Source organism: Camelus bactrianus, chromosome 13, assembly GCF_048773025.1.
Source record: "Camelus bactrianus isolate YW-2024 breed Bactrian camel chromosome 13, ASM4877302v1, whole genome shotgun sequence".
NCBI lineage: Eukaryota > Metazoa > Chordata > Mammalia > Artiodactyla > Camelidae > Camelus > Camelus bactrianus.
The window spans coordinates 35,507,925-35,529,876 of record NC_133551.1 but is presented as its reverse complement, the minus strand read 5'-3'; the positions used below and the strand labels follow the sequence as shown (position 1 = coordinate 35,529,876).

Here is a 21,952-nt window from a genome sequence, read left to right as displayed (position 1 = left end):
CTCCATTTTAGGTCCACCACTGCCACCCTGGTCCAGGCTACACCCTTGCTTCCCTCAATAGCTGTCTAACTACCCCATACCCTCCCTTTCCCCTTTTCTTGTGCTCCCCTTGCCAAAAGCAGAATTAGCTTTAAACAGGACTTCATCATGTCACACCCATCCACCCAGCACACCTGGAACTTGACAGACACCCTCAATAGCTCCGCACCCTCACTCTTAGATGAAGGATGCATCGCCTGCCCCTGTCTGAGACCCTCCCTCTGCCTGCACTCCCACTGCAGGGAGAGTCTTGCAGTTTCTCAAAGTTACCACATGTTCCCACTCATGTCCATGTCTCTTTACAGGCTGTTCCCCTTGCCTGGAATGACATTCCTCCCCATTTTGTCACCATGTTAACTATTAATCATCCTTTAATTTTTAGCTCAAACATCACATCCTTTTGTAAGCATTCTCTGCCATCTCTTATTCCCACTTCCTATTCCAGCATCCTTCTTCTTGAGAGAAACCAGTGATTTTTTTCTGCTGGACAGTTACCATAGTTTGTACTTAAATATTTGCATGATTGTTTTCCACAGACTTGTTTTCTTAGACCTAAATATTTTTGGTATTTAATGAGTATTTAATGAACTAATAAAGAATAATAACTACTATTTGAAACATTCTCTATACTAAGCACTAGGATAAATGTTTTGCATGCTCACTTTACCTCTGCCTCTGAGGTAAGTATCAATGCATTTTTACAGATAAAGAATTTTAAGCTCTGAGCGGTTGAATAAGAGTCACAGGTAGGGGGCAGTAGAGCCATGATTTGAACTAGGAGATTTGACATCAATGCTATGGTTCTGAGGCTTTACCAAATACAATCAATAAGATGTCTCTGTTCCTAGGATGATTATTCAAACAGATATTAAAAATCAATGGTAGAAGGAACATTGAGCTGAGCCGGATCCATGGAGCTGAATGAACAACCATTAAAGTGCAGAGTACCTGTGAAATAATTTAGAGCTCAGCCTCCATCCACAAGATGGTCAGTCAGCAAGAGCATAGTGAATGCAGTACCCACAGGAATAGCTGCTTTTCCAGCTCTGCAGGGATGGTGACTCAGGGGTGTCCAAGAGTAAGCTCCTCTTGTTCAGCCTCTTGAGATCTTCCCCAGGACACACACAAAGGGACTTAGACAAAGTGAGATGGATCCACAGAAGCCCACCAAAGTGGTGAGAAAGCAAAGTGTGAATGTGCAGAGTGCAGACAGGACACTAGGGGGCAGAAGAGAGCCATCTGCCCAGATGCTAACGTGTAGGGGATGGAGTGAGAGCAGAATGTCTTTAGTTAGGGATTTGCAGATATACACTAGTATGTATAAAACAGATAAACACCAAGGTCCTACTCTATAGCACAGGGAGCTGTAGTCAATACTTTCTAATACCTATAATGAAAAATAATATTAAAGAGTGTGTGTGTTTGTGTGTGTGTGTGTGTGTGCATGTTTGTGTATATATATATATATATATATATCTGAACCACTATGCTATACAACATGAATTAACACAACATTGTAAATTGACTATACTTCAATTACAAAAAGTAAAATAAGTTTCCTTTGTGAGGACTGGTGATTTAACCGGTACCAACTGAAAACTACTGCAGTGAGACTCCTTAAAGTCAAAGTAATGCAACTCCCGTGGAGAGAAAATGATGCTGTTCAAAAAAGATGAACCTGAATCAGAAAAGATCTGATTCTAGAACCCAACTCCTCCCAGGTTGTAGCTGAGAGATCTTTTGCAAGATTACTCACTCTCTAAGCGTTGATCTCAATTTATAAATTGGGAAGGACAGAATTACTTGAGGATGGATCAAGACATTTAGAAAGAATCTATATAACCCATGGTACATAATCACTGCTTAATAAGCATTGGTTACTTTCTCTCCTTTTCTGATATTTAGTACTTCTCATACTTGGATTGGTTTCCCTTGTGAGATGATAGTCCCATCACAGCTATATAAGTCAAAGCTAGAAAAGTACCTATGTGGATATTATGTTAGAAACACCAGCATGAATGTGATGTTGGTTCACATTGTCTCAAAAGTTCCTTCATAGTTGAATATCCTGTAACCACAGGACTGTGAAGCAGAATTTTCCAAAGTAAGTCTGGCAGGTCCCTAGTCCTGTGAGAAGCTCTACCAAGGCAAAGAAAGGACCTCATGTCAAAGTCTGACTGGGAACTGCTGCTTGCTGTCTCCCTACAAAGAATCTCAGTGCACATCACATAGTCAAAACACTGAGAAATCTCAAAGCAAAAAAAGTCATTCTTTGTCTAAACACATTGACCTAAGAACCTCCTTCTCCTCCATAACATCTACTAACATCTTGCTAAACTAACATTCTAAAGACCACAAATGGAGAAAAAAACTAGTATTATCTCAGTTCTAATATCTGTCCTCATTTTAGTGATTCCCTAGGACAAGAATCCATGTCACTTTCCCAGTTGAGAGTCCCACTATTTAAAAAGGTGAGCGTGGAGATCTGAGGCCGTGAGGGAGGCCCTCATTACCTTGGGCAGGTGGTATCCAGCCAGCATGGTGTCCACCGCGACCTCCTTGGGCACGTTCAGGGGGACGATGTTGCCCATTCTCTGCACCTCGTGGATGACAGCGTTGGTGTAGGGCATGGACTCCCGAGCTGCCGTGCTCGGCTGCTGACTTTGGCCAAGCACCCTGTCGATCTCAGCCTGTACTTTTTCTGGAAAAGCAGAGAAAGTTCTATTGTTCTAACATTCATTACCCTCCTTGAGCCTGGCTCAGCAAAGGAATGAAATAACCAGGATCAAAATGGCTAAAGTTATAGCAGGCTGTGTAGACGGTAGTTTCTCAGGAGGTACCTGAGTGCAGAGTGGGCCCTGGTTTAGCACAAATCTGGCTGCAGTTCTTGCTCCTCGACTCTTGCTTCCTGCTGCATGTTACTGAAACCCTTGAGATTCAGTTTCCTCTTCTTATTAGTGAGGATGAATCTACTTTCATCTTTAGGATGTTTTGAGATTTACATCAACTGATTCAGGGAAGTGTCCAACAAATGAGAAAAAAACCGCTGCCAATTGTGCCCCAATATCTCTTTTCCTTTTTTTCTACAATAATGTAGATGTTAGCTGGATACATGGTTCCCAGCTAACGACTGTATTTCCCAGGTTCCCCTGTGACTATGTCTGGCTAACAGAATGTATGTGGAGGATGTTCAATGCTTGGAACCTGCCCTTCTTGTTAGGGCACGTGCTTCCTTCTCCTTCTTCTCTTCCCACCGGTGCAAAGGCAAAGGCAGCCTCAGTGGGGAGCCATCTCTGAGACTGCAAACAGGGCATCACTCTAGATGCAACAGAGCAACACACTGGAAGGACCTAGGGCCCCACAGAGTTCTGCAGAGTCCAGCTTAGATTTTTCACTTGAGAGAAAAATAAAGTTCCTTTTCTTTCACTATGATCATTGAAAAATTTTAAATTGTGGTAAAATACACATAATGTAAAATCTAACATCTTAACCATTTTTAAATGTACAATTTAATAATGTTAAGTATATTCATATTCTTGTATGACCAATTTCCAGAATTTTTTTATGTTGCAAAATTGAAACTCTACATCCATCCAATCATAACTGCCCATGTTCCCCACCCCCAGCCTCTGACAAACACCATTTGACTTTCACTTTCTATGAACTCAATCCCTCTAGATAGCTTGTATAAATAGAAACATACAGTATATGTCTTTTTTGGAATGGATTATTTAGTTTAGTGTCATATCCTCATTCATGTTGTAGCATGTATGAGAATTTTTCCTTTTCAAGGCTGAATAATATAACAATGCCTTTCACATTTTGTTTGTCCATTCATTCATCAACGGACACTTGTGTTGCTTCCACTTCTTCTGTCATTTTAAGCCATTGTTATATTGGAACCTCTAATAGAGAAGCCAAATCTAGATCTTAACGAGGTGACTTTTAAACTTAAAAACAAAACCCTGTAATTCACAGTTACAAGTGCACTTTACATCATGACACATGAACAAAAATATACAAACAGATACAGCATACATTTCTGCATATATAAGGAAATAAATAAAGCTTCATGAGAAAAAACTTATCCTTAATACACAGGAAGCACTCTAATCTTTTCTAATCTTTTTAAAATTTTTTAATTTAGGAAAAAAATGGTCTTGATCCACTAAATTGACTTTATGTTCTGTTAATAAACTATTACCCCAGTTTGAAAACCTGTATCCCAATAGTCTTTATGCTTCATGTGCTCAACCTGTTCTGGGGTCTAGAGAAATAAAAATGATGTCACAGTCCCTGACCGCCAATGAACTACAGCCTGTGGGAAGGATGTCTCACTAATGTATGGAAATCACAGTGAGGGAGGTGCGCGTGGTTGTCTCCAGAGGAAGGAAACTTTGGTAGTTTCCCAGAGAGTGGGGTGACATCTGAGTGGAAGTTGTATCTGAGTAGATTCTTCAAGCAGAGCTAGTGGATTAAAGTGTAAAGAAATTAGGGAAATACATTCTTGTGTTTTACTTCTAGGGAGGAGCAGGTGTGACGGCACAAATAAGGACAAGGCAGTGAAAACCACATGTCATTTAGTGAGGCCACCATGTTGGGTGGGTACAATTGAGGCTGAACAGGCAGGAGGGGCGCATCACAGGGCAGGACACACCAGACTCAGGAGTCTGAACATCATTCACAGGACAGTGGAAGACATGACTTAACAGGAGGGAAGGCCACGACCAGGTTTCATCTCTGAATGGCATGTAACTCTTTCTAGGAATTCACCATGATGTCCATGGACTTCACTGTTTTCCCTACTAGACTGGGAGTTTCGTGAGGGCAAGGACTCTCCATTATATTTGTATTATGTGGACCCATCACAGTCCTGACAGAAAAACTGAAGAATGTGCTCATTCTCCAATCCATCTGGTGCTGTGAATGTCCTACCATCTCTCCATCCTCCATCTGTCTTCTGGCCCCAACGTTGGGAAGTGTGTTCCAGGAGGCGCCATCCTGACCTGCCCAGGCACACCCACTGACACGCTCACCTTGGATGTCTGGGTAGAAGGCCATGTAGAGCAGACTCCAGCACAGCGTCGTTGCAGTTGTCTCCGTTCCAGCGAAGAAGAGGTCCAGGGTGCTGTAGACGAGGCTTTCTTCATTGAAACTTGAGGTAGCATTGCCTTTATGCTAGAAAGCACGATGTTTGTTGGTTTAACCAGATGGTTCTTGGTTGTCACAACAAACAGGGGCTTTATCCTGGAGAGAACATGGAAGGAGAGACCCCCAGGAGAAACGACTTGCCCTTTGGCCGTCTCAGGAGGACGGACTGTCATTAGATCCTCCTGCCCCAAATGCTGCATGTATTGTTACCTTTGCTTGATGAAAATCAAAAGAACTAATTTTTTATGCCCATAATTTGTTACAATCTAGTAGTAGACTTGGAAAACAGCCTGGGGTTCCAACATTAGCCACATCATTTACTATCTGTGTGACTTGAGCAAGTTACTAACTCTCCCTGTGCTTCACTTTCCTGTTTGAGAAAATAGAACTAACAATACTCACCCCTTATGGTGGCATCATGAATTACGTGAGATACAAAGGCGGCAGCAAACACTCAACACGTGTTTGTGCTGAAAGAATGCAGTGAATTCCTGTGAAGCACAACAATTCTCATGTCTCCCTGTTATCCTTTTCCTTTCTAGCTTAAACTCTGTGATTCCAACAACCTTTCCTCATGGTTCTCCAGCATCTTTACCACCTTCCTCCAGAAGCTTCACTGTGTCAACATTTCTCTGCGTGTGGTCTCACACCTGCACACCTTACAGCAGGTGAAATCTCCTCCTCTGAGGAGAAACCAATCCTTCTACTAATGCTATGTCAACAAGGGGAAATAGGGGGAAGATGGAAAGAAATCTACCTTTCTGTCAATTCCAGGAGAGAAATAAATAATCTGATGATTCACAGATGATGACAGGAATGCAGTGTATTAACCAGAAGGGTTACCACATAAAGGCTATATATCCAATTTGGCTTTTTTCCCTGCTTCTTTGCTGTAATGTTTGGAAAGTGGATGATATGAGGATGAAGGAGGAAAGGAAAGTCTCTCCCACTCGAGACTGAACTCTGACAGCAGACTCAGCTTTACTTGTGTTCTGTGCTGGCGAGCTGAGGGAAGACTAGGGAACTGGGCATTGGTCCTGCTAATAATGAAACAATAACCTACCTTTCCTTTGTGTTTAGCTCCTTCAGATTTGAGTAGAGAGTAGAGAATACACTATGACAAGGCAGTATTTCAGGTTTCAAAGGCCTACAGCCAAATATGGTTAAACTTCTATCTTTATTTCTTTTTTTTTTAATTTTAAACATTTAATTTAACATTTGTGAATGCGTTTCTTTTTTAAATTGAATATAGTTAATTTCAGTACATGAATATACATGCATTCATTTTCATATTCTTTTTCATCATGAGCTACTCTAAGATCTGTCTTTATTTGTAATTTTCTCATCAGTTCTGAGTTAATGATATTTCTCCACTCTATGAAATGCTGCCTCTAATTTACCCCCCTCTGCTGGGCTGAATGATGAGCCCCAGAGATGTCCATGTCCTGATCTCTGGAGCTTGGGGACTGCATCTTATATGGCAGAAGGGACTTTGTACATAGATTAAGTTAAGGATTTTGATATGGGAAGATTATCCTGAATCATCCCAGGGGGCTGAATATGTTCCCAAGACACTTGTTAAAAGGGAGACAAAAAGTCATAAAAAGGAGATAGAACATTGGTGTCAGAGAAGGTGCGACATTGATGACTCTAAAGTTGGAGGAAGGGACCATGTGTCAAGGGGTACAGGCAGCTCCTAGAGGCTGGAAAAGCCAAGAAAATGGATTTTTCCATTCTTCCAGAAGAAGACAGCCTTGCATGACCCTGACTTTGGCCCAGTGAAGCTGGATTCAGAGTTCTGATGTTTTGAGCTACAAGAGAATAAATTGTGTTGTTTTAAGCCCCCAAGTTTGTGGTAATTTGTTACAGCAGCAATAAGAAACTTGAATTCCCTCATTTACTCTTTTAGAACAAAACTCTGGAAACAACCCTGGATTCCTCACCTTCTCTATTTCCTGGAGGAAAGCATCTATAAAGTCTCTTGCTTCAGCAGGATTCCAATCTCTCTTGTGGTTTTCAATCACATGGACAATGGCCGTTTTCAGCTTCTCCCTGATACTAAAGAGCCTTTGGTGGGGTCCAGGGAGGACGTTCATTATCCGTGGAAAGGCATCATAGAGCTGATTGAGAAAAACAAAATAATCATGGATAATATGTGGTGCCAATTTAAAATTTTTAACACAATATAAACATCCTGTCTTTCCATCTCTTTTTTCTGTTTACACTTAACCCCTGGAGTCACCGTCGACTCTTCTTACCTCTTTCCCCCTCTTCTTACCTACCCTCTGGCCAAGCATGTCAGCCCTGCATCCACAATATAACCAGTGCCAGACAACTTCTCACAGCTCCAACTGCTTTGTCATCCTTTCAACCTGGATGCTGTAATAGCTTCCAGCAGGTTTCCTGATTGCATCCTTAACCCCATTCCCAGTCGACTTTCCATTGAACTCCCAAGGGGTTAACTGTTAAGTTTAACTGATCATTTCACTTTCTGGCTCTCAATCTTTCAATGACTTTTCATGACATTTAGATAAAATTCTATTCTTTCCAGTGCAGCCCCACTGGCCTCTGTGGTAACACCCAGGATGTCCCTGTTTAGGTCTATGCATTTGCTATTCCCTCCACCTGGAATGGTCTTTCTCCAAAATCTGCACAGCTCCAGCCCCTTCTTTCATTAAGGTGCTGCTAAATGTCACCTACTTGGACCTGTATTCCCTGATAATCCTATAATTAGCAGAACTTCTGCACCCTCTTTCCATTTCTTTATTTTGTTTTATTTTACTTATTTGGAATTATCACTAGTGTGTGTGTGTGTGTATGTGTGTGTGTGTGTGTGTGTGTGTGTGTGTGTAATACATGTCTATCTGTCTATGTATCCGTGTATCTATCTAGTTAAACAATATATGTATTTATTTGTCTATCCCCACTATGATGTAATCTCCAAGTGGGTAATACATTTTACACTGAAATAAAGTGGTTTTTCAAGATATTTTTTCTAATAATATCTGTTAGAAAATAGTGTAATATAATGGAAAGTGGCTTAGATTTAAAATGAAACTGAGGCTGAGTTTGACCATTAGCTCTGTTGCTTTCTAGCTATCACACTTTGGTAATAATAGAAATAATAAAAACAGTAATAATGTTGTGGTTTGCTGCTACTTAAACTAGCTGCCAGTGAGGCCCAAGGTTTTTTCAAGACCAGATGACATGAGATCAACCCCACATTTAACACAGAGCCAGTGGACACAACGTGCTTGTTTGCACATTCCTGTATTTCCTTGCACACATCTCATCTTAAAGGACTGTTGGAAAAACTCAACTAAGAGTAACCATGTGTAGTTGTCCATCAAAGGGCCTGGTCTCTTTTGCATCTCTAAGAAATGCTTCTACCCTGGCTCCACTGCCCCATCCTGCCATCCCAGGAATTTCTCTCCCCTGGGAATAGTCAGCTGGGTACCCACGGAACTCTCATGATTTTGTAGTTTCTATCTTAATAGGAGGGAAAAAAATGGAATTGCTGAATGAGGGAATTACCCTGATTAGAAGTGAGAACAGGGAACATTATTCAAAAATAACAGTAACTATAATCATAATAGTGCACATTCATTAGGCCCCATTAATGTACCAAGAATCATGTGAACTGCTTAATCCATTTTGGTGTAATGGGTCCAGAAAGCCCCAGGCAAAGTTCTTGTCAGGAATAAATAAAAGTAAACCCTCTTCTAGACACCAGAGAGGGGAAGTCCACACTTGGGTCTGATTTTCCCTTAAAGAGTCTCCCGAATCCAAAAAAAAAAGACTATGAGAGACCAAGAAGCTGAGCAGGGTTACTGACAGACTCACAGGCCCAGCAGCACCGAGGAGGAGGGCAGGACCACCAAGGAAGGGGTGAGGTTTGAACCGCCTACATCTATAGCCTAGAAAATTATGTGATTGACCATGTCAAGTGTGGATGGGCATGTAAGCAGTGAAGACACCTGGGAAACCTTAAGAACTTTTACACACAGGTGTAAATGTAGGAGAAATGCGACGATGTGTCCATGTGAATGACTGAATAAGAATGTTCATGGCAGCTTTAGTCACAACATCCCCACCCTGGAAATCACCCAATTGTCATCAGTAGGAAAAGAATAACAAACAGTGCCATATTCATATGACGGAAACTAAACAGAATTTAAAAAAAGGGCAACTAAACTATGAATCTCAAAACAGTGTGCCCAGGGAGCACCAGGCACAGAAGAGAACTTCTGAGGGAGGATGTAGGTGGGGGGTTAGGGAGATACATGGAGGGGAGGGCTCAAAGGTGATGGAGATATTGTGCTTTTTAAAGAAAACAACATACATGCACAGGTGTACATCATATGAAATTCTGTACTTCACATGGACATTAATAACATTCTTTATCTATCGTAAATATTTAATAATGTTATCTAAAACAATACACTCAACAGATTGATTTCAAATATGTTTTTGTTAAACTCAATTTTAAAAGGTTATGTATTAGCTTAAAAAAACAAAAACAGGAAGATTCCATCTCATCTGTGTCTGACATCAGCCCAACATCTTTATCCAAGGTAGGAAGTGAGAACGTCTCACCTGGCAGCATATTGATGTCTGCAGACTCATGAACTCCTCCACCAGCCTCAGCAGCTCCTGGAACCAATCATCCTGGTAGTCAAAACGCTCCCCAAATGTGATGGAGCAAATAATATTGGATACCGCATTCTTGATTTTGCAGTTAGGGTCGAAAGGCTGTCCTGGAGGCAGAGGAGAATTGGTGTCTTTCTGTTTCCTCTGAGGGTGTACTCTACATGACACGGGACACACCGAGTACAGAACCACCTCTGAGACTGTGGCCCCAGCACCCTCCACAGGGTCTGACCTACAGCAAGTACTCAGTCAGTGCCTGGAACTCAAACTGACCACCAGGATTTAAAATCAATAATGTGTTCTATACCCATTTCTCATGTCTAATTCTCCAGCTCCAAGTAGGGAGGTCATGCTTAGTTGTTCACTGTTATCCCCTCAGTGCCCTACACAGTGCTGGGCACAGGGCAGGCACGTGGCCACTTATTAAGCATCTGGTCAGTGAAGGAATGAGCCGCAGTCTCCTGCACCTGTCCTAAGACACACGCACCATCTTCCTCTCCTATTGCCTGGGTGAGGTAGCGGGCCTCTTCCTGAATGCGTTCCTCTAAGCTCTTCTTTCCTAAACCGAAGTTCCTCAGTGTCATCAGGGCGAACCTTCTTTGTTCCTTCCATACTTGGCCATTGGACATGACCAATCCTGGAAAAACAAAGCCAACATTGTGAAAGAGAGCCAAGAAATACTGTGAGGATATGTATCAGATGCAAGGAAGGAGAAAGGCATCAGGCATATGAAAACTATCCATAGAAACATCCCAAAGCAGTGAGTATAATGAGTATTATGATTATTATTTACTGACTGCTTGCAATGCTGGGCACATTCGTACTTTTAATGCACTAAGTTATTTAGTACTCACAGAACCTCTCTGAGCAGGTACAATCATTCTTGCCAACACTGCTGCCCAATTTTTTTTTTAATTTTTTAATGATTTATAATTATTTTACAATGTTGTGTCAAATTCCAATGTAGATCCCAATTTTGTTGATGATAAAACTGAGATACAGTGATCACAGTAAACTCTGCAAGGACACAGAGTTAGTAAGCAGCTGAACAGGCACTCAAATTCAGGCTCCCTGACTCCAAAGCCCATGCTTTGATAACTTATCACCTAAGTATATTTCAGTGTTGGTTATGTACATGGGAAGAGTGCACTTATGGATTAGATAAAATCCATACTCACAAGGAGGCATGGCTCTAATTTAAGCCAGATCTTAAGAGATAGATGAATTACTGAAGAAAACAAGGAAGTGTGAACAGCCTATGCTGAAAGAACAACACAGGCAAAGGATAAATATATCTTGCTGTGTTCAATAGGCCATCATTCATTTCATAATATGGGGGAGGCCACACTCCTTTCAGTCTTCACATTCAGAGCACTCTTCAGTCTCTTTCAGTGTCTGGCTTTGGCCTCCACCCTCTCCATGAAATGTCCCTCCCTGCTGTCAAATCCAGGATGCTTTCGACCTCATCTGGATACGTCAGCAGCCTGAGACACCTCTCTCTTGAAACACTCTCTTCCAGTGGTGCTCGGGACACCTCACTCTCCAGATTTTCCTCCTAATTCTCTGACCACAGAGAACTTACCATTTGTTGTTGTTGCTAATTCATCTACTTCTATCAAATTTTGAAAAGATGCAGTTCTTCAAGATTCATGATCTTCAGGCCTCTTCTCTTCATACCCTATCTTCCATTTTGAGAAAATCTCATTGACTCTAACAACTTTAAATGACATCTACTGATACTGAGCATCTGTTTCTGTCTCCCATCTGCAGACGTATGGTGTCTGCTTGACTCTGCTGACTTAAAGGATTTGAAGCTCAGCGTATCCACGACTGAATTCCTGATTTGCTCCACACAACTACTCCCCCGCCAGGCCAGCCCCTACTTGTCTTTCCCCATATGTTCCTTCTTCCCTTTATCTACACACTTGGGTGTCCACCTCAGTATCTCATTCTCTCTCCATTTAGGTCATCATGTCTTACTGGATTTACCTCCTGAAGATCTTAAATCCATGTAACTTCACAGCCACTATCCTGGTCTAATCTACTGTAGTCCAAGCTCCCAGCTTCTCTAACCAAAAATGCTGCAATGGTCTCTTTATCTCTTTATTGTATTCTTGACATTACAGCCTAGATTAGTCTTCAAGTTCACATTGTGAACATGATGACTCCTTTCTCTACTTAAACCATTTGAGAGTTTCCATTGTTCTTCAGATAAAAGCCACATCCTTAACAAGAACATGCAGGAAGGATCCTGGTCAAACTCAGTAGCTTCATCTGCATTGAATCCCTGTGCTGCCACACTGGCCCCCTTTCAATTCCTCAAGTTCACCATCCTCATTCCCTCCTCAGAGGCTTTTCATATTCTATTCCCTCTGGCTATTGCTTTCTCATTGTATTAAATTAATTGTCATTTACATTCATTAGCTTTTTTGAATCTCAGGACTAGATTAGAGATCCCTAATGGGTGTGCTCGGCACTTACCCTCATAACACTAAGATTTTAAATTATTAGAGTAATTTATACTATCTTTCTGAATAGAATGTAAGTTACATGATGACAAAGATTACGTCTGTTCTACTCACTGTTACATCACTCATTTCTGCCACCAGGTATCACATGGCAAATTACAAATAGAGTGAATGGATGTAGAGGTAGTGGGTGAAATATTTCAAAGAGTAATTCAGAAGCACCTGGAAAAAGGGTGCTTTGGTGGAAGAAATGATTTGAAATTGTTAAATGTGTTAGATTGTTAAATGTGTAAGTTTATTTAATGATCATTTTAAGTATTCATGCAAAACTCTTCTAACATAGGCTGGAGACACCTTGCAGGTCACAGTCTTAATATTAAAGCATAAGGAACTAGAGGCATGGAGGGATCACATAATCAGTAGAAGGATGGAGATACACATCCATTCTTCTTGGGGAAGAGATTTCAATGGGAAAGCAGAAAGAGACATCGAGAACTCCTTGCCTCTTCTTCTGCTTACAAGACATATCACAACATTGAGTGATGAGGACACTGATGTATCAAAGCATCAAGAGTGAGTTCATGCAGGTGACACAGCTTCACCCACATCCTTGACACTGGGGCTGACCCCACCAGGGTCCCTGAGGATATGCCTTCAACAGGGAAATGCGGGCACTCAGCTTCCTTCAGGGGCAGGAATGTTATGATGGGCCTGGTCCCCAGGAGTGTTGGACAATTAGTCACAGAGTGATCTTCTACAGACCACAGGAATATCAACCATATACATCTTACATTAGTCCACACTTACCTTTGTTCAGAAAGAGACGTTCTATAATAGGTGATACGGGGCGGTTCACAAAGTTTTCGCCCTGGTGGACAAGGGCTTCTTTGATTAAAGGCAATCCAGTTAAAAGAACTGAAGACCAGTCACCAAATTCCAGACTAAGAAGGTTCCCATATTTCTTCACCAACTGGAAAACAGTAAAACAGTCATGGTTGAATATGCCACGTCTGTGTGCCCAGGAATGAACGGTGTGTGGGTAAGCTTGCCTTGAGTGGAGTATGTGTGTGCATGTTTGTGTGTGTGTGCATCTTGTTCAGATGGAAATGTTTCTACCTTTTTTCATTTCTCCTCTTCTCAATTAGATTTGGGTTGAATTCACTACGGAACATAAACTTTATTATAATTATTTATTCGTATGTTCAACCTACTTGAACTGAGTAAGCATGTACCATGTGCCCTAAGAAGCAGGCATAAAGATACAACTACAGCAAACAAGGTCTCTAACCTCAAGCATCTTAGGGTCCAGTGAAAGGAGAGAATTCAGCACATGGGACTTACCAGACAAGGCTGAGATATGCTTACTGAACATCTGGTGTAGCAAGCATGAACTTCTCAGCAAATCAGATCTGTTTAACCAGAGGAGAATGTCCCCTCCCTCAACACTTTCCAGACAATAGAAAATTCATTATAGGGCTTGGGGTCAGGTGTGGAGAAGCACACACTAGTTCTGGAGCCAGGGGCAAATCTTAACCCTGTGGTTGAGCTGCTGTGAGCTTCTGAGAATTTTGCTTCCTTCTTTTTGAGCTTCAGCTCCCCTGGTATACAGCAGAAAATTATTCTTCCCTCAAAGGGTTCTGTGACAGGAATGAGGGCAGAAATGTGAAAGGCATTTTGTTTTCTGGTACCTGGCAGACAGCCACTGGAGACTGAGGAATGAATGGGCTCTGTGTGCAAAGGGAAGCAGATGGACATGCTCATGGTGACAGAGAGGATGAGAGCACAGGGATGATGCCCTGGAGAAAGACACTCGTGTCACAGACAACCACATCCACTGGCTGCCATGTTAAGCAACTTCACATTTTATCTCATTTAACTTCACAAACACCTTACAGAAGTAATGATTTCCTTTGTCTCTCAGAAAAGGAAAATGAGTTACAGTCAAAGTAACTTAGCCAAGGTGAGAAAGCTATTGGATACTGGAGTGAATTTGGCAGGGGTTACACAAGTTATAAGGGCAAAGACATGAGTCCGAGATGGAACTATGACCTTAGAGTTTAGTGGGGTGAGAGAGTGAATGTGAGAATGACGGTGAGGGGGGCAGAGAAAGAGAGAGAGAGAGAATGGAAGAGTATGAATGTGTGTCATGAGTGTACACAAATGAGTAAGTATGTGCCACTATGGCTTGGATGGCTGTCAATGGTCATTAATCAGAGTCTATCCTGACTTGCTAATTCAAAGGACAATTCTAGGTAGACCCTGTCCCTGCCTCCTGTGTGCCGGGCTATGTCCAGCTGTGTCCAGCTGCAGACCATAGTACCAAACAGAGGGCTCACTTCTTCCAAGTGTCTGTGACCCCCCCTCCCCAAATGCCATCCCCCATGCTCTCCCATGTCACCCAAGGTACCCTGGATCCCATCAACCTATCGGAGCAAATATCATGGATTTTCTCTCATTCCACCGCCCTGCTCCCATATTAAAGACCATCCTGAACTGAATCCTTCCATTGTCCTTTTGGCCCAGAGTTTTCCACCAATGTTTGTTCATCACTAGCAAAATACGTATTGTCTTGATAGACAGGGCAGAGCCAAGGTTCCATCTCAAGTTGGTGCCTCTAGGTACATGTCTTTTTTCTAAGAAATGGCGGGAATTGGAATCAAGATTTTTTTTTTTAACTTCATCTTCACGAATGGCTGGGTAAAATTCTAGGGATTTATGAAAAGGATTTCTTGATGAATTTATAATGTATAATAAAGATGTTTTGGAAACTGCTGAAAATGTCAGGTTAAGCTAAATGACTCCTGACTGACAATGTGTACAACCTGGAATTTCAGCTTCTTCTTGGAAGGGACTTGACCTTCAATTAATGTTTCCTGAAATGAACTTCCTCAGAGTTCCATCTCTGCTGTCTGCCCATGCATATTTCTAGTCCAACAGAACTAGATCAAATACTTTTAGGGTGTGCTCACCGTGCATTGAAGACAGTGATGTCTGGCAATTCTTAAGTGGATCCTGCCAGTCAGGTGCCAATTGCTTTACATGGAGGTAAATATAAGACCCATAATCATCTGGGAAAACTTTAAAGGTAGAGAATACTTCTCAATGTACAACAAAAAAGAAGTCATTAGAAAAGAGAGAGTGTGAGGGAAAAAAGGAAGTTAAAAATAACATGCTTCAGGAAGCTAAAATATGCTAAAATGAGAAATGAAAATAGAAAAAGGAAGAGAAACGTATTAACATACATGCTATAAAGGGCAAACAAAAGTAAGAGGAGACAGGAAGCTTAATATGAAAGATACAAATTCCAAATTTCGGCTTTCACACCTAAATAATAAAGTAGAAGAAATAAATGTTTAGAATTAAAAAAAATTATACATGATGAATTAGTGAGATAAGAAATTGAAACAAGATATAAAGTTGCATAAGATTAGAGTGAATCTAAGCTCTTAAATTCAAAAATCAACATAACAAAGACATAACAAAAGAAAAAGAAATAAAGGAAGATAGTACAAATTTGTTCTCCCACTAGCAGTAGGTAAGGGAGTCCGTTGCTCGGAACACTCACCACTGGTGAACAGTGTGTGTATGTGAGTGTGAGTGTGTGTGTGTGTGTGTGGTTTGGACTGGGCACATGGAGGGCTAAGATTCTGTCTCTCATTCACTAATTTTGTATTTGAAAATGTTGTCCCAATGTGTCCGTATTGTTTTTATAGTTAAAAAGTATTTCTATCCAATAAAGCAAAAAAGAAAACATAAAGACCTACAGAATAAGGCTTCGTAACAGTGGTTCTTACCCTCTTTGAATCACAGAATCCTTCGAAAATCGAGTGTATGTCAGGGACCTGCTCTTCAGGACAAACCTATACACATGAACACGGTTCCGCACACATGAACTTTCAGGTGTTTACCAGTCCCCTGGGGCCCATGAACTCCTGATCTCACAAGTAATTCTTGGGGTTACATAAGTTATAAGGACAAAGACATGAACCCGAGATGACACTATGACCTTAGAGTTTAGTGGGGTGAGACAGTGAATGTGAGAATGACGGTGAGGGGGGCAGAGAAACAGAGAGAGAGAGAATGGAAGAGTGTGAGTGTGTGTCATGAGCATACACAAATGAGCAGGTTTCTGAGACTGGTCTGTGGAAATCAAATTCAAGTTCAGTCCAACAGGTTTTTATGAACTGCTTCAGAGTTGTCAAGTACCTTCTGACAGTGCTAGGGTATAAATGGGGACAATACACGGGTCCATACCCTGTGGTGTTTTCCTGAAGTGTCAAAGTCTCTTGAAATAGGCTGACAGCAGGAAAAACTAACACTTAGCAGTAGATGATATATATTAAAATGCTGGAGAGGGGACATAAAGCTACTGAGAGAAGAGATAAATTTCCACTCCTGACATGGGAGAAAACCTCTTAATAGGAGATGGGAATTGGACCAGATCCTAAATGAAGGTCAGGGTGCCAGCAAAAGGACGTGTAGTGTGAAGGCAAAGACTTTAGGCTGTGGGAAAAGCATAGACAAATACAAAGAAAGGAAAATGTGGGTGTCCAGGAACAAGTGACCATCCTGTCTGCCTGGAGTGTAGGGTTCATTAAAGAGCGCTAAGCCTGTGGTCGGTTAAGGCCAGGTGCTTGGGATACAGTTCCTGAAGCTTAGATGCTCACAGTCTAATAGAACATATAGATGGGTCATCAGTTCTTATTATTACCATTCTGTACGATAAATTACTTGATGGGAGACACTTAGGAAGCTCATAAGGGAACCAGAGGCTAGGATCAGTTCCTGGAAAAGGTATCTGTTATTTGTGTAGGGAGATGGAAGTCAAGGCTGGCAGGGAAATGTAAGCTAGACTGAGGATGTCTTAATGTCAAGTGATATACTTTAGATCTTGTTTTGTTTGCAATTAGAAAATTGAATATAAGAGATAATATGAGTGCTGAAGAGCTTGGAGTTTGAAGTCATACGAATACATTTGCAACCAGCTTCTGCTTGTTACTTTCTATGTGATTTTTGTTCAAGTTATTTAACTTTCCTCTGTCTCAGCCTCCAAATCTATAAAATGAGGAATATTACTAGTTCCCATCTTTAGGATGATGGTGATAAGTAAGCATAATACTAATATTAATTAAAAAATTAATTATTGTTATTGTTATACCAGGGGTGTATTTTAGCAAAAGGACTCAGGTAAGATATGGACAAAGGAATAGAGGGGAAGTGGCCAGAGTGTGGACTGATGGAGCCCATGCAGCAATCAGACAAGACAAGTGATGCCTCCTGTGCAACCAACAACTAGTTTTATGGAGTTTGTTACTATAAACTTTTGAAGAAAGGGGGAGAGTAGAAGATATAGAAACAAGCTACAGCTATGTTCTAGGCAACCTGGCGTAAACTGATAAACAACTGAATTATTTGATTCTTACAATAACCCTATAAAGAACTCTCAGTAGTCAGAAAAAGAAGCACAGGGATTTAGCTCATAGCTAGTGGGTGTAAATTTGGGCTCTTTCTAACTCGCTCTGCATGTCTCATTCTTAAATGAAAGGATGAAGATATTCTCTCTTCTGAGTGGTGGAGCTCCCTAAGTACTAGCTGGCCACATGGCTTCCCAGTGAAAGACTACATTTCCCAACTTCTCTGAGTGGGGCCAATGGGACATGAGCAGTGGCGATGAGTGCATCTACGGGGCCTTGTCCTTAGATGAAGGTGCTTCTCACCACCTGCCCCTTTCCCCCTTCAAGAAAGTGCAACTCATACATGATGATTTTTCAAGAGGAGAACAACAAGATAGAGAGAACTGGGGTTTCTGGACAACCTTGTGCTATAAAGCAGACTTCCTATCCTGGACTTCCTGTCTACATCTGAACTCACTTTTCTTCCTTTCTTCCTTTCTTTCTTTCTCTTTCTTTCCTTCTCTCCTTCTTTCCTTCTCTCCTTCTCTCTTTCTCTCTTTCTCTCTTCCTTCCTTCCTTCCTTCCTTTTCTAGTATAGCCAGTTTACAATGTGTCCATTTTCTGTATACAGCATAATGTTTCCATCATATATATACATACCTATATTTCTTTTCATATTCTTTTTCCTTATAGGTTACTACAAGATATTGAATATAGTACCTTGTGCTATGTGATATAAAATTGCTGTTTATCTATTTTATATATAGTAGTTAGAATCTGCAAATCTGGAACTCCCAATTTATCCCTTCCCAACCCTTTCCACCCCTGGTAACCATGTTTGTTTTCTATGTCTATGACTCTGTTTAGGTTTTATAAATAAGTTCATTTGTGTCTTTTTTCTTAAGATTCCATGTATAAATGAGATCATATGGAACTATTTCTCTTTTTGGCTTACTTCACTCAGAATGATGATCTCAGGGTCCATCCATGTTGCTGCAAATGGCATTATTTTATTCTCTTTTATGTCCAAGTAGCATTGCATTGTGTGTGTATACATATACACACATGTATGCATATATATATATACATCTATACATGTATACATACACTAAAGCTTCTTTATTCAGTCATCTATTGATGGTCATTTAGGTTATTTCTGTGTCTTGGTTATTGTAAATAGTGCTTCTATGAACATTGGGATGCATGTATCTTTTGGAATTAGAGTTCTCTCCAGATATATGCCCAGAAGTGGGATTGCTGGATCATATGGTAGGTCTACTTTTAGTTTTTTGGGGAATCTCCATATTGTGCCTTCAATACCAGAGATGCACCAGAGATTGTGCCCCTCCAGAGAAAGGTGAGAACACATCTATGTCTAAACCATGGCCCTCTGCTCGTTAGATCGTGCGACACAAGTGTTACCGAGCAATGCCCTTTGGGCTAGTGGAGATGGCTGCTACGGCTGGGCTGTATTGCACCCCTCCCCATCATGCACACCAGCAGTCATGCTTTATAGGATTCAGGCTGCTCTGAACACACTCCCAGCCTCAGCCCAAACAATACTCCAGCTACCTGAGTCTGCTGCTGGGCAGTCAGCCACAGTCCTCTCCAGGGGTTCATCCTCTGAAGCCTTTGCTCTAGCACCCAGTCCTGGCCTGTTCTTGCTGGCTCCTGTTTTGGGCTAGGGATGGCTCAAACCCTCTGTGACAGTTTCTCTCTGTTCTGTCTACCATGTGGCTTCTGCTTTCTCTTGCAACCCTCTGAAGTTCCTTTTCTGTCCCAGCTGACATCCCCACTGGAGATGAGGCTTCTCAGGTGAGGACATTTTTCCTCCTTTACCTCTCCTTACCCAGGGAACAGGTCTGACACCAATTTCCATTTTCTTTTTTTTTTTTTTCTTCCTACTCTGTTTTGTGAGAATTTTGCTAATATTTCCAGTTGTCAGAGATATTCTGCCAAGGTGCAATAGGTATTCTGTGAGAGTTGTTTTGTATGCAGATGTAGTTTTTGCTGTATTCTTGGGAGAAGGTGAGCTGTGCGTCCTTCCACCCTGCCGTCTTGGCAATGCCCTCAGAACTCACTTGTGATGGGGAAATAAATTTCAATCTTTTAAATCCAATGTATTTTGGGATTTAAAAAAAAGTAGTTCAGTGTATACCTTCACTAACATATTTCCACTTTATCTGCATTTTCACACTTTAGTTCAATAAGATTTTCTCTTATTTCTATGATCCTATAGTAAGCCATATAGATAAAGCAGAGAAAGTTTAGAAAACGCAGGGGGAAAAATGAAAGAGTCCCATCATGACATACCAACAGGACAATTTCTTCACTGCCCTCTCACTGTGTTTTAGCTCAGATCACTCTCCCCATTTAAAAATCTCCTGTCCCCTTTGCTCCATGTAGCCACTTGCCTATCATCCCTTTCAAATTCACCCAAATTTATTTCAACATTCCATAAGAGATTATTCCAGGGTTTTCCATTCACAGCGATCCCACCAGATGTTGTCTCATTTGGTTACAAAAGGTTTGTACCACACATTTCGTCATACACTGTCTTACACTGTTCCTGTCATATAATAAGCAATTCATAAATGTTTCTTTGAATAATTGAATCCCTGAATAAATCAATTATCCTCTATCATGAAAAGTCAGGTCACATAAGTAGAGAAAATGTATACGAGTCAAATAGCTCTGGGCTGAAGTCCTTGTTTGGTCATTATCTATATTCAATAACTTGGACAAATCACTTGACAGTTTTCAGTCAGTTTCCTCCATGATAAAACAGAAACATCATCAGAAGATTTATAATTTGTGTATCTTCTGTAAAGATTAAATGAAAAGGAACACATATCTGTACACAAGACCTAGCATATAGGTCATACTTAATGTTTCCAAATTGCTAGAAAGTAATTTTAATTACAACTAAATCATACCATTTAACTTCATTTGTTGAACTCCATTTTGCATTAAAAGCAAAAATATTAAAAATGCAAGATTATATAAAATAAAAATTTAACAGTTCTGATGAAAAATCTTTGGGCCACAGATAAGACCCTAGTCTTAGTTTCAACCCTGGCTAGTTTTATGACTTTAGGCAGATAATTTATCCTTTCTAGTCATATCTATGGCACAGTGGTAAAAACAAGGGCACAGATTGGGTTTCTTATTTCAGACAAGAGTGAGTCAAAGCATCCAATTTTACTCATCCTACTCATCTAAGAATTCTAATAAAATCCTGTCCTTTGTACCAAAGATCCAGAAAAACTATGGCCCACCAGGACTAAACCTTTTACTCTTCCTGTTCTGGAGGCAAATAGTATGAAAAAGATGTGACCCTCCTTCAGCTTATTGGGGAGGGGGTGTAGCAGTTGATAATATAGGTGGAAATTTGTCTTCACTCAAAGTCAGCAACAAAAAGGTAATGCCTCTCCCCTGCTGACTCTGAGCTGTATTGTGAATATCACCTCTGAACTGCAGTAGAGAGACTCCATGGAAGACTCAGGGGGCAAAATTCTGTTTTCCACCACTGTAGAGAAACAAGGAGGTACCCATTCCCCATGGAGAAGTTATGGGTACATTTCTGACTTCCATTCCCCATGCAGCAAGGAACAGGCTATCCTACTCAGAGGGGCTCCAGTCTTTTGTCCCCATCCTCATTCTCTCTAGCCTGCACTGATGAGAATATGGGCTGGAGTCCTGTAGGGGTGGGTAACGTGTAAGTAAAGTAGACCAGTATAGCACTGCAGAGGCTCTCTAACCTAAATTGATACTTGAACCACAATACACAAGAGTGAGCACTCTGAACATAAGCAGGTTGATTATTTGCTAAAATGAAAATTCACACAAATTCCATAGTCATATAACAAAATACCCAAAATATCCAGACTATAATCTAAAATTACTCATGTTACAAAGAACCCAGGAAATCTCAACTTGAATGAGTTGAAGACAACACTGAGAAGACAGAGATGTTGAGATTATAGGATAAAGATTTTAATGTGGCTATTATAAGTTTGCTTCAATAAACAATTGTACTCTCAAAATTTTTAAAAATAGAAAATTTTAACAAAGAAATAGAAAACATACATAAGAACCAAAGAAAAATTTCAGAAATAAAAAAACAAAATAAGCTAAACAAAAAACTCAATAGAACAACTAAATGGCAGAGTGATGACAGAAGAATCAGTGAAACTGAAGACATCAATAGAAAGTATCCAATTTGAAAAACTCAGAGAAAATAGACTGCAA

The 21,952-nt window shown here is 40.8% G+C and overlaps 1 protein-coding gene across 2 annotated transcripts in view; it reads right to left on the bottom strand.

The window, feature by feature from the left end:
• The window catches only part of LOC105064824 (cytochrome P450 2J2), a 31,059-nt gene that overhangs the window by 6,043 nt on the left and 3,064 nt on the right, over positions 1–21,952 (bottom strand). For both annotated transcript variants that reach the window (XM_074376379.1, XM_074376378.1), the window contains exons 2-7: positions 13,116–13,278; positions 10,328–10,477; positions 9,787–9,947; positions 7,134–7,310; positions 5,076–5,217; positions 2,553–2,740 (exon numbers count right to left, since the gene is read on the bottom strand). In XM_074376379.1, coding sequence (XP_074232480.1) covers positions 2,553–2,740; positions 5,076–5,217; positions 7,134–7,310; positions 9,787–9,947; positions 10,328–10,477; positions 13,116–13,278 — 981 coding nt within the window. The remainder of the gene's footprint in view (positions 1–2,552; positions 2,741–5,075; positions 5,218–7,133; positions 7,311–9,786; positions 9,948–10,327; positions 10,478–13,115; positions 13,279–21,952) is intronic.